We start from the raw sequence: 18,635 nt of genomic DNA, 5'->3' as shown, positions 1-18,635 counted from the left end.
ACGAAGAACACAATATATCGAAAATTTTTGTTCATTTCAAAAAAAAATCTAAATTAAAAATATCACTGTATTGTGCATAAATACTGTACATTGCAATGCCTTTCGAAACTATCAGCTGATTGGAAAATAGGTTTATGTTTGGGAATTCTAAGAAATTCTAGAACGAAGACTCAACTTACATCACGTGCTTATGAAATTATTACACATACCATTTCATATTTTATAGTTTACGAGTTCCATCTCTAAATGAACCGAAAACCAGAATGAGTCATAAGTTCGTTCGTTTTGGTCTGAAACCTATGGTACAACGTAAAAATAGGGAAGGTTTTACCTTATTCTGCAAAGTAAAGTTTCTTGTGTTGGATGTCTTCTAAGCGAATTTAGAGGCAAAAAATCTCTCGCACACCATACACTGTATCATCGATTGTTTTAAACCGTCATCTTTGTGTGAGAGAGCGACACAAATATGAAGGGCCCATTTCTGGACTACATATGGGGTTTTGTAAGAATTCGAATCCTTGGAATTTCTGGATAACTGCTTCTGTCCGGTGGCAAGAGATGTTATCAACTTGAAACAGAACCCTCTGGTCGTCTGGAACGAGTTTTCACAACAATAGACCATCGATATTTCACCATATGCACAACAAGAACTTTAACTCAAACTTCTTTCTTTGGGTAACTGACAGTGCCTCTTAGCCTAGTAACAACCTCTGAAGACTACCAGCAGAATGTCGCAGGAAGACCAATTTTTTTTTATCACTTGTGATGATCCGACAACCAAACTTCTCCTCACGAGGATTCTGTAGCAACTGTATAACGCAGAGTGAGTCGTCTTTCAGCTGCTGTGGTGTCAGTTCGTGGGAGACATTTCGAGGCTGTTCCTAGGCAAACACCAAATGACGAAGATGATGAAGTACTGTGCGTTGGGATGATCTTGTCTGTGCTGCCAACTGACATATATTTGTGTGTGGATCAATCATTATACTCTTGCTCCAGGAGGTCTCTGTTCACGGCATCTGGTCTCCCAGCACGAGATTTATCTTTAATGCTCAAACGGGAGCACAGTGGCCCAGTGCAAGAGCGCTAACGCCTGATGCGTGGGGTCCCTGGTTCGATCGTCGTCCAAATAAGCTTGTGGTGGACAACATCGTGACTGTGGGTTTTCTCGGAATACTCCTGTTCCCTCACACCAATTCTTCTATCATCATTCACTTCCTTTAATCGTCGTCTCCCTTAGCCTAAAGGGCATAAACGTGGGACGTTAAACTGAAAAATTTAAATTCATTTCATTTTTAACGTTCTAGTAAACCAGTTTTGGACTGTCCGAATATTCACACTTCCCTCTATTTCTACAACTCAATTTCCTTTGTAGTTTTTGTAGCTTTTACCCTTTACTTCGAATAATGTCTTGACAGTACGCAAATAGCCACTTAATCGAGCTCCATGTCTGACAGTTTGAATCAGATTCGGAAACAGAAAGTATGGCTAATATGCGCTCCATTCATAACTACACTAAAGTTACGCTTAGTGTTTAAAAACAAAACAGAAAAGCTACGTCACATTTTGATTTGTATTAAAATGAAGATTTTCTCATGTTATAAAATTTTACGTTTATAACATGAGAATAAAAGATGTTTTACAACTGCAAAAATAGAAGCTAGAAGTTATAATATTAACAAACCTTCTTGTTGCCAAGAGGCACATCAGAGAACAGTATTAAATTATTTGAGCCTGTAAAAGAAATAAGAGAAAATTACTTTTAGTAAATAAGGTATGAAGTTCAATCAATTAACAAGTCTTAAAAAAAAAAATAAAAATCACACATGTTTCTAGGACCGTGATCAGTATCTCAGAAGTGTTTATTGTGGTACTAATTACAAGTTTCTACGTGATAACCAATGCCTAAAAACAATTATTACATTCTGTTACAACATTTTGTATGCAATACAGTTTTTTCTTAAGTTTTCCCAGTGTTCCTTTATTTTTACGTTGTTTTAAGAATTCTGGTTAAATTAGGTATGATGGTTTCTTAAACTTGAGCAACAATATTTTCTGGGTATTACTCAGCAGAAAAATAAATAAATAAATAAATAAATAAATAAATAAATAAAAATAAAAATGAAAATGAAAAATAAAATCTTATAAAGGTAACCAAGAAGGTTCTGTCGCTTTTTTACTTACCACCTTCGAACATAGATATATCACCTAAGACGTACCTGGAAGATCAAAAATAGTCCCCATCACCATCGACGACCGACCTGCCAACGTCTGGAAGGCCATGGATTCCATCGCTGTAGAACTTGGTGAGTCGTGAATCGAAGAAGGTATCATGTGCATTTTGCACCTCTACTAGGAATTTGAATTTGCGTTCTCTAAGGTAATTGTCCAAGGAATGGAACAATTGATAATCGGACGGTACAATATCCGAGAAGTACAGCAGATGCAATAGTGTTTCCCATTCAAGGTGTAGAATGGTGTCCCGGGTCAACCTAGCCACGTGGACTTTGCGTTATCCTGTAAGAGAAGGACCCCTTTGCGATTCATAAGGAGCTGACTCCAGAGTTTTGAGTTTTTTTCTTGAACACACGACTCAACTGCTGACAGTACACAATTGCATTGATGCTCTGACCAGCTGGTAGTAGTTTCCGATGCACATGATGCGAGCAGTCCACCAAACACACAGGAGGACCTTCTTCTAGTGCAGTGCTGGTTTTCGCTGTTTTGAAACCGGTTCATCGGATGCTAACCAATCATGACGGTGCCCTGGAGCTTCGTACAGGACCCACTTCTCATCACATCTCAACACCCTGTCCAGAAATGGCTCCTTCCTCAGACGAGATAGCAAAGAAACACAGGTATCTGCTCGCTCGCGTTGCCTTCTAGCCTGGAGTCAAATCGTGTGGGATCCATCAACCCAACTTGTAGTGCTTCCCAAGTTGATGGAAGTGATGCCGAATGGTTTCTCCACTCACACTGAATTGTAGTCCAGTTCCTCACATATCTGGCCACTGTTCGCCTCAATTGCTGCCAGAAGATATTCATTTTGTGTATGTGTTGGTTTCCCGGCACATAGTGCGTCTTCGAGTGTTTCATCATCATCCTTAAACTTGTTAAACCACGCTGCACTGTTTACATAGTCACGACACCCTCACCAAAGGCCTGGCGTATCTTCCGCGCCGCTGCAGTGGCATTTGAACTCAGTTTGAACTCGAACAGCATACAAGCCCTTATGACGCTCTGTGGACGTTCCATGTTCACTCTGGGCTCACGCACGTTCACGATGTAACTGAATTGCCACAAGAAGGTAATATATTGGATATACTCACACCAACAATTGACCTTCGCCTTTTCTCCTTTCGCATTTAACTCACTGTATGATAGCAAACTGAACACTGATCTCTACAAATAGCGACAGAACTTTCATGGTTACCTTTATAATACAATATATAAGTAAAACAAATAATTTCAAACTGAATTTTTACTACATTGTGAAACATAGAATGATTTACTTGACAAACGCAAATAAGGCTTATAAACGACACCCGTCCCTCAGTTCATATTGTGTTCATATACCTCACACCAGTCCCCAAAGGAATGATCGGTTATGCATTTACATGCCACGCCCATCTCTAAAAAAAACAGGGACAGCTATCAGTCTTTCTTTAGAGATACAAAAAAATTGCCACCAAAAAATTCATCCAAACCTATGATTGACAATGAATGATTATTAGAAAAAAATAAACGCAAATGAGGCCTACAAAGCACATCTGCCTCTCAGTTCCGACGTTGTGTTCATTATATCATACCTATCCTCAACGGGATAATCAGCTGGTGTTTATATGCCACGCTGTCTTTAAAAGGAACAGCTATCAATCTTTCTTTAGAGGAAAGAAAAATGCTATAAAAGTCATCCAAACTTATGATTTGGTACTGAATGACTTATTTGACAAATTAAACGCAAATGAGGCTTATAAAACACACCCGCCCCTCAATTTCGATGTTGTGTTCATATATATATATCACACACATCCTTAATGGTGTCTATATACCACGTCTTTCTCTAAAAGATAGGGGCAGACATCACTCTTTCTTCAGACTCGCAATAAAACGGCCACCCTAGAAGTCATTTAAACCCATAACTTGGTACTGAATGACTTATTTGACAAATTAAACGCAAATGAGGCTTATAAACCACACTCAACCTTTCATTTCAAATTACTTATACACCACACCTGTCTTCAGTGGAAAGATTGGCTTTGCGTCTATAAACCACGCCCGTCTCTAAAAGGTTAATATATCTATTTGAACTTTCTGTAACAGGATCAGACGGTTTACATCATATTAATAAACAAATCTATATTCGTTATTTTTAATCCTACATGTTTAAGACAGACAATCAGTTGTATTGTAATGTACTTTTACTAATTACGGTTTTCCTTCCCATTTGCCTACGAAATTTGTAACTCGGAAAAAAAAAACTTTTCTTATTAAAATTCTGCACAATTCTGCATAGGCACACAAAATATAAAGGGTTTCTAGCACAACTAAGGCAGTGACTTACCTTCTTCAGAATGTCTGTGAGCTTTATATATTAGATGCACTGATTCTTGTGTTTTCAATTTGACTTCTGAAAACAGAATATTTTAAAATTAACATTTTAGTTAAAAGGAAGAAATATTACTAGTTTTTTTTCAAGATTACTTCGTAAAAATTACCTGTTTGTACTAAACTGTTTCAGCAGTTTCTGTCGCTTTCGTCCGTTTCTCGAAAACTCACAGGAAGTTAAAAAAAAATAATCATAGAATGTGTTATTTTTGCAAGTTTTTCGTGTGCTCATTTAAAAAAATATGATTTAAACCAGTGGAATACGTAAAATGTCATCAAGTAGGTAGGTTCGAGCACTCAGTCTCATATTTTTCAGGCTTATATATACGAGGTGGTATCAGAAAGCTTCGAGACTAGTTCTGTAATACAATAACAAATTGCAGCGCAAGGCTGCACGCAGAAGCACAGGAAGCACCGACCTTCATAAGTCAGTGTGCCAAGAGACATCGTCCTGTGTACATCAGGAGCTGTGCAGCTGGTGCAATTCTGACCACGTGCGTTCCCGCATTTTTCATCATGGGCAGCAAGTTAGAACAATACACGAAGATGAAATTCTGTGTGAAACTGGACAAATCCGTCACAGAGACACTTTACATGATTCGGCAAGTGTACGGCGATGCTGCAATGTGTCGTTCGTCAAATGTTCTCCCTCAGACTCTTAAAATCTAGCAGTACAATTGGTTATTGACGATCTGGTCTCTGGAGAGGAATTCGTGATGTAAGATGGGCGCATGTCGAAAAAGACGATGAGAATGTATGTGGTAGAGCTGCGGGCCTGCCTCGCCTTTCTCGATTGTGCAAGTGATGGACTCTTCTACTGTGAAGACTACTGCTTTATATCAGGGTCGTACCCGTACCCTTGAGTTTCGTCACTGGCAATAATCCTTGACATGAAGGACCGGCCATCCACAGCACGTTGACGTAGTTCGGTATAACACCCCGACAATGGCAGCAATATTGTGGATTGTTATGCGACAATCCTTACGTGCGAATTCGGGTGTTATACTCGTTAAATGACGTCCTGATTTCTCGTCATCTTCCAGTGGCGTTCTTCCACTCTTGAACTGCGCGTGCCACTGAAAACACCTTGAACAATCAATTGCAGCATAGCCGTACACTTGCCGAATCATGTCATGCGTCTCTGTGGCGCATATAACCAGTTTCTCTCAGAATTTCACGTTCGCTCGTTGTTCTAACTAGCTGTGCATGATTAAATCAACGTAGTAACACACGTGATCAGAATATTGACAGCTGCATAGCTCCCGATGTATATAGGACTATGTCTCTTGGCACACTGACTGACGACGGTCGGTGCTTCCTGTGCCTATGCGTATAGCCTTATGCTGCCATCTGTTGTCGTGTTATAGAACTAGTCTCGACATTTTGATACCACCTCGTATGTATGTATCTTATTATTACAAGTAGAACATATTTATTTTCCCACGTCTTGCTCAAGGAGGGTGTTTAAACCCCTCATCCCTTGCGTACACTAACGATTTATAAACTCTTGTTAATGTAAGTTCCTTGTACTCAAATAACTCTTGTACGCTCTGTTACTTCACACACTTTAGTTCTATCTTACATATGGCGTTAAGAAAGTTCTTGTGCAAGTGTTTGCAGTAGTAAATATTGCTGGAACAGTTGTTCGAGTGCAAGGAATTTACATTAACATAAGTTTGAACTTCATTACTTTCCACTTGGGCACACACATTCACAAAAAGTGCAAAATGATATTTTGAAAAGTGAAAATACTTTTATATGTGTTTTCCAAATCTACTAATGAAGATGAGACCGTTGAAATAGTTTAGTATAATTGAGGTACACTAGGTGCAGCAAGCTGTTAACATTTTTTAGAAATTATGTAAATATGCATCAAATAAAATCTTTAAATAAATACGTGAGAAAAGTCTCTCCCTGGAGCACTAAAAGTTCATACAAATACATATTTGTCTTACATAACATTATTTAGAAAGCACCTAATCTTAATAAAATATTTACATTTATTGCTATACATTGCGTTCAAAAAGTCGCTCCATAATAGATGTAGGTACTTGTTATTATGAGAAAAGAAGTGATACATTCACTTTTCTCCTTGTGTTTGCGCATGTTATATTATGCAAATTCCTGACACAGACAGTAACGAAGCTAGACTTTCAACTCAATACAGACGTATACTGCATCAAACAGACTGTTTGCGTCACACTGTAACCAGATGTAGTGCTTAAAGTCGATCAGGATTCTGTTGAGTATCAAGTAATACAGGTGTAGCAACAATGGAGCTTTTTTTTTTTTTTTTTTTTTTTTATCTTATGTTTCATGCGGGTGGCAAGTACAGAGAACATGTCAAACACAATGCACTGAGAAGTGGTTCAACAATATTCATTGAACAGGAACAAGATCGACTTAGAATTAGTAAAGTACTGAGGGACGATTTCACATATAAAGTACATACAATTTATCGATAGCCAAATTTTATCTTGAGTGTTTACAAACGTGTGTACGAGGATTTACCTGTGCCTTCAAGCTAAGATAAACTATTTTCAATATTTACTGTAGAGGAGTGTTTCTATGTATCTCTGACATAATTCGCTGCGAAGCGATTTTTTAAACGCACTGTATATAGGCAAAATATTGACAGGAAATAAAAACCACTAAAATCTATACATTTTCTGTTATTTCAATTTAAATAAGCATCTATGTATAAGATATCGATAAACGAGTTCTGAAAAATTTCAAAAGAAATACTGTCAAGGAATGGATATGAACGTGTCATCCGGATATCCGAATCAAATCTAGTCCATTCGATAAATATAACAAAGATATGTTCATGCACAAAAAATTAGGTGCCATGAACAACGGAGTAAGTCCCTGGGGCCCATTAACCTGTTGGTATGAAGAAAATCGTAGACTCGCAGTGAAATAGCTATTGCATCAACATTGTTCATTGGTTTAATGAAAGTAATGGTTAATAGTTCATTCTCTTCAGCATGAAATAAGTTTTCTAGAGGTGATATGTATTAGGACTCATAACGTACTTGAACAGGGAAAATTGGGAGAATGTCTGGAAAATTCCCTCCAGCAATCCCTCCCATCAAATTTGACTCCCTATGGAGTGGCCCCGGATAAAAGTACACATTCCAAATGTATCTCAAAAAATACTGTAGGGGATAAGAAATGAGTATACCAAGTTTTGTTTTGATAGACGGAATAGGTATAAAGGGAAAGGTTGTATACATACAAAACGTAAGCTATGACCTGACCATAATATATAAGAGAACATAATATACAGGTAAACAAGAAACTTCTGTCGTCTTTTATGAAAGTTTGTGTTCCATTGGTCCTCACACTGTGAGATGAAATACGAATGGAGATAAGGCGAAAGTCAGTTGTTGGTGTGGGTATATCCAACATACTACCTGGTTGTAGCAGTTCAGTTACATCGTGAACTTGCGTAATGACAGAGTGAACATGGGACCACCACAGAGCGTCATAAGGGCATGTATGCTGTACGAGTTCAAGTTGGTGTCAAACGCTGCTGCAGCGGGGTGGAAGATATGCCAGGACTTTGGTAAGGGTGTCGTGACTAAGCGGACAGTGCAGCAATGGTTTAACAAGTTTAAGGACAATGATGAAACACTCGAAGACGCACTACGTGCCGGAAAACCAACACATACACAATATAAAAATCTTCAGGCAACAATTCAGGCGAACAGCGGCCAGACATGCGAGGAACTGGGACTACAATTCAGTGTGAGTGGAGAAACCATTCGGCAGCACCTCCATCAACTTGGGAAGCACTAAAAGTTCGGTCGATGGGTCCTACATGATTTGACTCCGGACCAGAAGGCAACGCGAGCAGACACCTGTGTTTCATTGCTGTCTCATTTGAGGAAGGAGCCATTTCTGGACAGGATGTTGACATGTGATGAGAAGTGGGTCCTGTACGAAACTCCACGGCGCCGTCATCATTGGTTAACATTACATGAATAGGTTCCAAAACAGCCAAAACCACAACTTCACCAGAGGAAGGTCCTCCTAAAGTCCTCCTGTGTGTTTGGTGGACTACTCGTGGCATCGTGCATCGGGAACTGATACCAGTTGGTCAGAGCACCAATGCAACTGTGTACTGTCAGCAGTTGAGCCGAGTTCAAGCAAAATTCAAAACTCTGGAGCCAGCTCCTTATGAATGGCAAAGGGGTCCTACTGTTACAGCACAACGCTAAACCTCACGTCGCTAGGATGACCCGGGACACCATTCTACTCCTTGAATGGGAAACATTATTGCATCTGCCATACTCCCGGACAATGCACCGTCCCATTATCACCCGCTCCATTCCTTGGACAATCACCTTAGAGGACGCCAGTTCAAATCCCTAGTAGAGGTGCAATATGCACTTGATACCTTCTTCGCTTCACGGCCTATTAAGTTCTACCGCGATGGAATCCATGGCCTTCCAGAACGTTGGCAGGTCGTTGATGCTGATGGGGCCAATTTTGACCTTCCAGGTGCGTCTTCGGTGACATATCGATGTTCGAAGATGGTGGGTGAAAAAGCGACAGAACTTACTTGGTTGCCTTTATAAAAAGAGAATATAATATATATAAAATATAAACGCAATACTATTTACTATCCTGATATCAGATTTGTACTACATTCTCTGTAGAATAAAGTAAGCGTTTTAAACAACAACTGTGCTACAGTTGTATCAGGATAAACCCACGTTATCCACCAACACTCCCACCCATGCCCTTTTGTTCTCTATTCCGTTCTTACTGTATCATACTAAATTTCCTCTTGTTTTAAGAATATACCTTCTATCCGTATACCTCATATAGTATTTTTCCAGATATATTTTAATTGTGTACTTCTACCAGTGTGCGACTTACTAGGGAGGATGAGGGGAAAATCCCCCTCTGAAGAATTGAATGTCTCCCATAAGTTTTGAAATTCCCCATATGAAATTTCTCGGATGTGCACTTTATTCCCCCTTAAAATGTCCTTTAATTCGCACACTGACACCTACCGTATTCGGTGTCGCTTCAGAGGGCGCAGAACTTCACAACAGAGCTATTTTGCAAGACATTTTTGCGACTTATCCCCAATTTCCCTCTCCACATGCCACGGAACAATATGCGTGGCTTGTTTCATTCTTGATATCAAGATAAATAGTACTGCGTTTATATATTTTTATATTATATTCTCTTTATAGGCCAGGTCATAGGTTCGGTTTTGTATATATAGAGCGCATTGGTATATAACCTTTCCCCTCATATCTATTCCGTCTACCACAGCAAAACTTGGTACACTGATTTCTTATCCCCTATAATATTTTTCGAGATACATTTGGATTGTATACTTTTACCCGGCGCCTCTCCAGAGGGGTCCAAAGTTGATGGAAGGGATTTCTGGAGAGAATTTTCCAGACTTCTCCCAATTTTCCCTGTTCAAAGTACGTTATGGGTCCCAATACACATCACCTCTAGAACGCTTGTTTCATGCTGACGAGAATGAACTATAAACAATGACTTTCCTATGAACAGTGTTGGTGCAATAACTATTTCACTGCGAGTCTACGATTTTCTTTATACTAACAGGGTTAGTAGGCCTCAGGGATTTATTCCGTTGTCCATGGCATCTAATTTTTTGTGCATGAACATATCTTTGTTATGTTTATCGAATGGACTAGGTTTGATTCGGATGTCCGGATGACACGTTCATTTCCGTTCCTTGTGAGATCACAATACTGCTTTAAAAAAATCTTCAAAACGAATACTTATTAAACTAAATAATTACAACGAATTAGTAGAGTTATGACATATGCAAAAAAAAATTCAAAGGGCTGAAAGAAACATAAAACGTACCACTTGGTGCTACCGCTTGTTTTGCCAAGTACCACGTAGAGCTTGCTGAGGAGGTTTGGAGTAAAGCTATGTCTGTCTTCACAGGGTCATGAGACTGCAAAGATATAACACAAATAAAATATCTGCATGCTGGGTAGATTTAATGACTGACTACTGTCTAAAACTAATAAAATTCCGCGGGTATGTCCTATAAGCAGAGCCTGAAAAATCCACTCGCCTGCTCGCCAGTGGCGAGTACTTTTTTTACCTTTGACGAGTAAAGTACGATCAATCAAAAACGTAAACTCAAGAATAAATAGCAATATCAGTCTTTTTTTTTTTAAATTTATTTTGTTTGTAGATTTTTTGGCTGGCAAGTACTTGCATGCAAGAATTTTCAAGCCCTGCCTGTAAAAGTTAAAGAATGGAAACGTGACTGTACAATTATGAAAAAATTGGTGGAATGAAGATAGTGGAAAGAAATGTGAAAATAATAATAATAATAAAATGTTTGTCAATCATACTGGTATTAGTTCACTAAGTGTATCATGTTTGATAAATTAAAGAAATAATCAATTTTATACATCAATTTTCCTACGGGCGTATATATAATGATATATACAGAATGAAAAACTGCATGACTAGATCGTGATGCGAACTCGGGTCTTCGTGCCAATTCGTTAACCTCTATGCTACCCAGTCTGCTCCCTGATATAAAATGAAATCTTCGAGTTTAACGTCCCACGATTATGCCCGTTAGGCTAAGGGAGACGGATGATTACGGCAAGTGAATGACGACGGAAGAATTAGTGGAATGAAAGTAGGAGGAAACGGAAGTACTCCGAGAAAACCCGCGAACGTGCTGTTGTCCACCACACTTACTTGGCCTGAAATCGAACAAGAGACCTCACGTACCAGAGATAAGCGCTCTACCAATGAGCCACCGTGCGCCCAGTCTGCTTCCTGAATAGCCATACAACTCTCAAACCACTCCTGTTGTGCCTGCAGACCCCAGTGTATATATCTATAATGACTGACAATCTATAAAGGTTAAACTTCTATTATATTTGGTAATTGAAGAAATAACCGATTTTAAATCACGTCAATTCTTCTACAAGCCGGAGACCCGGGTTCGAATTCTGATCAAGCCGTGCATTTTTTTCACTTTTTGTATATTTTACTGGATATACTTTATTGTAAGGGAATTAGTACAATACTTTTACACGTATTTTAAGAGTTAAAACTTTCTACGTCTATTAGGTATTCTGTAATGAAGGGAATCCTTTCGGAATATCCCAAGTAGTACAGAACCTGAGAAAGCGAGTGACTGAAGACAAGTCAGTAGCACATGAAATTAATAAGCGAATAGCAAAAACACAGAAAAAAAATCTTTGACTTGCGTGATGGTTGCAGTACTTGGTTCCTCACATTGTTGAATTCCCATTTATGGCTACCGCACTATCGAATTGTTCTCGCAAAATTTCTTCTATTTTATTTTTACTGTTGATTACTGCATATTTCTAACGTTTCAACTATAGTTAGTATAAAGTTCGCGTTCCATTTAATGCTACTGAAGACTATCATAGAGGTTTGCCCTTAACTAATGGTGAAAACATGGGTATCTAGTAAAGTCAACGGGAATTCGTTGTGCTTTAGCAGGATTTTCGTTCACAGTTAACAATAAACAGATTTTACCTGTAAACTCATCAAACCACTGACAATCTACATGGGGACACGGTGGCTTAGTGGTAGAACGCTCAGCTCTGCTTTGACAAGTTGACCTCATGTCATGTGAGGTTGTACACAACACCATATCCGAGGATTTTCTTGGGATTCTTATGTTTCCTTCCATATCATTATTTCACCAATACATTCAATGTCACTGACTTTCATTAATCATCCGCTCTCTTTAGCTTAAAGGACATAACCGTACGACGTTAAATTAAGAATTTCACTTCATTTTTAGTTTCTCACACTGTCTACACCTCAATTTATTTAGCGTATGTTAGTTTAAATTCAGATCCTCTTTCTCTTCAATATTTTCCACGACGCACACACAATACATGTTCCAAATTATACACATTCAGATCTATCATATGTAACTGTTCGATTCTTTAGCTCAGTGATTCCTAAGCGGTGTGTCACGACATATTCATGAAATTAAATGGAATATTTGAAACGAAATCTTTCAATTCTACGTTCCAGTTATGCCGTATAGGCTAACGGAGACGGTGATGATGAAAAATGAATGAAATGGTGGCAAGAAGAAAATGGAAGGAAACGGGCGAACCCCGAAGAAACCCACTACATGGTGTCTGTCCACCACAAAGTTCACTTGACCCGAGTTGGGATCGATCCAGGGACCGCACTCACCAGAGATGAACGCTCTACCACTGAGCCACCGCGGCTCGTATGAATGAAATATTTGAGTTTAACGTTCCACCATTAAGCCGTTTAGGCTAAAGGGGATTAAACCAAGATTAGTTTATATTTTTAGTTTAGCGTCCCGTTCAGCAGTGAGGCTAAGTGAGACATGGACCTGCAGCTAACGTGGGATCCGAGTCACATGGGTTCCCGCAAGGAATCGAACCCGGATCTTCCACGCCAAAAGCGCATAAATGCTAACCGCTTAGCCACGAAGGAGATTTGATGATTAAAGCAAGTAAATGATGATGGAAGAATTGGTGAATAAGAAAGTGGGAGGAAACGGGAGTAGTCCGAGAAAACCCGCGGGTACGATGTTGTCCACCACAAACTTACCTGCCCGAGGATCAAACCAGGAACCCCATGCACCAGAGGCAAACGCTCTACTACTGAGCCACCATGCCCCTGCGACACAGTGATGTGTCACACAATTCCATAGTGTGTGTCATGAAATTCTAAAATTTAAAAATCGAGAAGCATTTATCAATTAGTTAAAAGCAATTGTGAGACAGACTGTACCAGACAACGCCTCCAGCGATAGGAAGAATGCTCACTACCATAGTCACTACTTTACAAAAACGAAATCTTTCACTATTACCGTATAATGTATATTGTTATTAATAAATCATGTGTGTCGTGTATCGTAGACGTTCAGTAAAGTGTGTCACCAGTCAAAAATAAGGTTGGAAACCACTGCTTCAGCTAATCGTAGGACGTAACACTCAAAACTACAAAAAATACAACACAGTCATCACAGGATTAAAATAAGTTGCAACTTACCTGATTGCAATTTTTAACTTTGAGAGTAACATTTAGCACTTCGGAACCACAACTTTTTGAAGGCTGACTTGACGCACTACTTCTTAAGGCAACGGCAGAAAGCTGAATTGAATCTATTACGTTCATATGCCATAAATGCCTCAACAACCGATGCCTGAAAGACAAGCTCTATATGTAATCGAAAAACACATACTTAGTACATATAGAATAATTGATATCCAAAAACAGGGTGATTGTTTTGGAATTGTTATTTATTTTAGGAGACTGAGGTTCGAGTACCTGCCAGAATTTTACATATTATTCCATCATTGTTCTACAACTATTGGTACTTAATGTATACGACATAATTTACCGTATTGGTTCGAATAGAGTACGATATTGTTAGTATTAAAACAGTTGCGTACAAACTACACTCATATTATAATCGCAGACTAAGCCTTTGCTTATTATTATTATTATTATTATTATTATTATTATTATTATTAAAAAAAAAAGCAGGACTGTACCATCTCCATCACTGTCCTGCAACCATGCCGTGTTATTGACTGACTCGTTAAGGTCCGATGTATATACGACATAGGTGATGTTAGTATGTCACGTTATGGTTCGATTTGATTATGACAACTAAAATTTGTTATTAACGTATTTTCAGTACACTTTCACGAGGTATTCGGATCTATCTGAGTACACCGCCAAAGTAATGAATACGGTATACTCAGTATTGATAACCACCACAAAATGATTATTTAAAAAGTAATTTAAAAAAAAAATAAAATCAATCAATCTTAAAACTGCTTTAAATTTATAAGTTTTCTCTATTACGCACTGAAACCTCTTAATAACGGACACCAATGACATATCATTACTTCATACATTTAGATTATTCACGGCCTATGCGGTAATTTTGTGTCGCATACGGGGAATACATACGTTATATACGTAAACATAGGCTAATATCGAAACACTGTATTCAGTGGTCAAATTGTTGGAAGAATGATGGGAAAAAGCCCTTTATGAAGAGAAAGGTATCGCTAGAGGATGTTACTACAAAATATAATGCTTATAGTAACTTTGTTCTCAAATCCAAGTCATGCCTCTATAAAAGTCCCTTAATTTGCTTATTGACTATTCAAAATGAAAGTAACGCAATACGACCATGCCTAATAATAATAATAATAATAATAATAATAATAATAATAATAATAATAATAATAATAATAATATTGTTATTAATAAATCATGTGTGTCGTGTATCGTAGACGTTCAGTAAAGTGTGTCACCAGTCAAAAATAAGGTTGGAAACCACTGCTTCAGCTAATCGTAGGACGTAACACTCAAAAATACAAAAAATACAACACAGTCATCACAGGATTAAAATAAGTTTCCTATATTGTTATTATTATTATTATTATTATTATTATTAAATACTAAAATATAGAGAGGATAAAACAAACGTGAGGGTTTATAAATTTATTATGCAATATGCAATAGTTATCTTTCGTGTAATCCTGGAGACACAAGTTTCTGAATCGAAATTTGCTTGTAACTAGTGGATCACTTAAAAGGATTAACTGAAGATCTTTTTTCAAACTGCAGAAAGTATTTTCTGTGCTAAATACGTATGAGCTGAGAATAATTCCTGTCTGTTCTGAAGAGGTCAATAAATCGTTGGGAGTTAAAAATGACAACCGTGTCTGTACCTGAAAGTGTTTGCAAAAGGCAGGATTCTCTATAATAAATTACACGTACATTTTTCGCCCGGACAAAAAAGTTTATCTATTATAGAGATGCCCGTTAAGAAAGGTTGAACTGTATATTTTTCCAAAGTGAGAGCAATATTTTGGGCTGGGTATTTTTAATTTTCCATTAAAATGATTTCAGAACTAGAGTCGTATTACATTACTACTATATTCAGGTCAATGCGGTAAATTGTGTAATAAAAACCATGAAAAGAACTGACAAATATTCCAATATTTATACTTCAGTTTTTGAATTTCTGTAGCCAAAATGTTGCTAATTACTACAAAAAATAACGACTTTAGGTTAAATAGTTGAAACGTTTTTATTACAAAATAAAATGTCAAGTTGTCTGAAACGTAAGAATTTTCAATTAATGAATCCTTCCTGTTTTGACATAATAATTAGAAATATGGACACTACTAAAATTAGAGACATTCACTATCTGGTCACTACACACAATTACGAAGAATGAAGAAATGATGCTGCTAATTTGCCGCAAAGATAGGAAAACAATTACGTGTATCAGAAATATGACAGATGTAATAGACACTATTGTGAAAATAAAGGCATTGAAGTTAGGCATGTTGCGAGAAGAAATGATGGTCAATAGGGAAAAGTAACCTTTGACTGGATACCAAGAGCTACTATGGAGTAACGTATAAAGGAATTGCCAAATAGATCGGAAATACTTCATCCAGCAGTGGACGGCTAATATTGGATATAGTGTGGACATTCTCTAAGTTGCTTCTCTCTTGGTATTCAGTCAAGGATAGCTTTTGTTAACCGATCGTTTTTTGATTAAGTTCCAACTTGCATTTTCAAATGTCGACGCCCTCCTGGACGCTTCACAGTTCCTTAAAGTTATTTCAGTTATCCTTCTTTTCTTCCTACTACTCTCTTTCTGATAAATCTGAATTTCCATGACTGAGTACCTAAATTTTTCCTGATCCGCGACATCACGAACACTCATTTACGACTAGGTTTAGAAAAAATAAAATCAATTTTTAATCGACCTCCACTATTCTTATAGCCGTCCAACGCTCTCAATTTTATTTTTTAAATACAGTACAATCATGCCTTCTTTTCCGAATACTCATTATGAAACAAACTTCCTGTATTTGGAATACAGCGTGTTTATAAATGCATGGTGCGGTTTTAAAAGCTCTCGTACATTTCTGTGAAAATGGGACGGAGCACCGTCCAGTTGCAAAATGTAATCATCATAATTGGTGTTTAGGCGAGGTAACAATCACGTGTTTTTCCCAACATGTCTACAAACGAGTCACAGTTTCTTGTTTGAAGAAATATGGGCCGTGCACTTTCTCGTGGGACACCACACAAAAAATGTTCACTTTTGGAAAGTCACGTTGATGCTGTATCTGTATATGTGGTTTTTCGCTTCCCCAGACACGGACATTGTGCTGTTTCATCTTGCCACTTACATGGAAAGCAGCTCCATCGCAGAAGATGAGTCTTTCTACAAAACCATCTTCCTGCATTTTCCTGTTGCGACGCCATCTCGGAAACTGACGCTGTGGCCCCGCAGTAAGCATAAAAAGCAAACATCAGGTAGAGCATGAGAAAGTTGGGCAGTTGTCACTACTTATGGTGTGAGATTTACCCCTATAAGGTAATAAATAAACTTATTATTAATTTTTAAAACTGCACTATTCATTTATAAACACGCTGTACAATAAAATACTAGTACCATAATAATGATACATTGTCGATACGTTTCATATCTCGCCATTCCGTAATTATTATTAGTACAAATAATAATAATACGAAGAAGATGAAGAAGAATTAGAAGTATTATTATTATTATTATTTGTATTTATTATTTTAACAGCTTAGGGAAACATATATTGATCGACCTACCTATTTGTCTTAACTTGAATTTATATGTAAGGTAGTTTATAACGAACAGGAAAATAAGAACTGATAGACTAATTATAAATTAACCGGTTAGTAACACCACAGTACTGCTGTTTACATTTTAGTTTTAGTAACCAGCCACCGGTACACGTTCAATGGTCGAGTAGTAACTGACTTTGAAGGCGTGCCAGGAACGAATTAATGTTTGTTGCTCCATTTTGTCTCTTAGTTTGTTACATGACACACAACATCGGAGTAATGCGACTCGAATTATTGAGATTGTACAGTAGATACATTAATTAAGATACTAAAATAGTATGAAGCTACTTACCTAGGCACACTATTATTATTTACATTTTCGTAATAAAAAAGGATTTCTAATTTTGTAGGCCCCTTTAAGTCTGGTCCTCTCAACCACATTGGCACACTAAAACTCTGTCCAGGCAATAGACAGTCCCCGAAATGTTTAGGAATTGGCACACGGAACACATGTCTTATATTAGCCTCCTCACTACTCTTCCACCACTTTGACACTAAGTTCGAATTTGTGCCACCGCCACCTTGCCCTGTTCGAGGCTTCTGTCCTGTATCTTGAAAACACTGTTCACTAGCATCTGCAATCGTCCCGAAGGAGAAGAGATGAGGAGTCGGTGTTGCGATGTACAAGTTCTTCAGTCCGCAATTACCACAATTTCGAAATTCTATTGTAATCTGATGAATCTCTCCACATAGTATTTGGCTTGATAGATTGTGAAAATATACCTATAATAACAATAATAATATATATTAGCAATAAATAAAAATGCAAGCTTCGTATTTCACAATTACATCACATGCAATAAAAATAATAAATAAAATAAAGATGGCGTACGTGCTTAACATTCTTAAGAATACAATATATATTGGGTGCTCTAAAAATAACGCCTACGAACCACAGATCAATATTCTACAAGTCAAAATAGAGCGACGGAGAAACGAAAATTTCATTATGTGGCAACGTAGTTGATTAACTTTGAAACATTAGAACTGTTTTAAGAATCCATCAAGTAGTTACATCGATTGTCGCCAGATGGCTATTATAGCCGGTAGACAAATAGAAAATGGAAATTATATGTAATTACATAAGTGAATTTACAACGATATAATATATCTGTTTTGTAAATCTTCCATTTTTCTTTTCTTTTTTTAATTTTTTAAAATTTTTTTTGTATCTTGATTTTGGGCAACGGTGCTTAAAAGTACACAATCTGTAGTGAGGAGGAAGAAAAAGAAAAGTAGATAGATGTTGTTAATTTTAAATATATACACCCTCCATTCCAAAAGACCGAACTTTTGAAAACAAATAGTACCACTAGTGCCATCTGTTGTAA

The 18,635-nt window shown here is 37.5% G+C and overlaps 1 protein-coding gene across 1 annotated transcript in view; it reads right to left on the bottom strand.

The window, feature by feature from the left end:
- l(3)76BDm (trafficking protein particle complex subunit 8 homolog l(3)76BDm) overlaps nt 1–18,635 on the bottom strand; it is a 117,061-nt gene that overhangs the window by 13,249 nt on the left and 85,177 nt on the right. Inside the window, exons 18-22 of the mRNA XM_081756935.1 lie at nt 17,597–18,027; nt 13,651–13,804; nt 10,468–10,561; nt 4,562–4,627; nt 1,682–1,731 (exon numbers count right to left, since the gene is read on the bottom strand). Of these exons, the coding sequence (XP_081613061.1) occupies nt 1,682–1,731; nt 4,562–4,627; nt 10,468–10,561; nt 13,651–13,804; nt 17,597–18,027 (795 nt within the window). The remainder of the gene's footprint in view (nt 1–1,681; nt 1,732–4,561; nt 4,628–10,467; nt 10,562–13,650; nt 13,805–17,596; nt 18,028–18,635) is intronic.

The sequence above is a fragment of the Thermobia domestica genome, chromosome 1 (assembly GCF_964235325.1).
Source record: "Thermobia domestica chromosome 1, izTheDome1.hap1.1, whole genome shotgun sequence".
Taxonomy (NCBI): domain Eukaryota; kingdom Metazoa; phylum Arthropoda; class Insecta; order Zygentoma; family Lepismatidae; genus Thermobia; species Thermobia domestica.
Note: the sequence above shows the minus strand (reverse complement) of the source record. Positions and strands in the feature narration are given on the sequence as shown.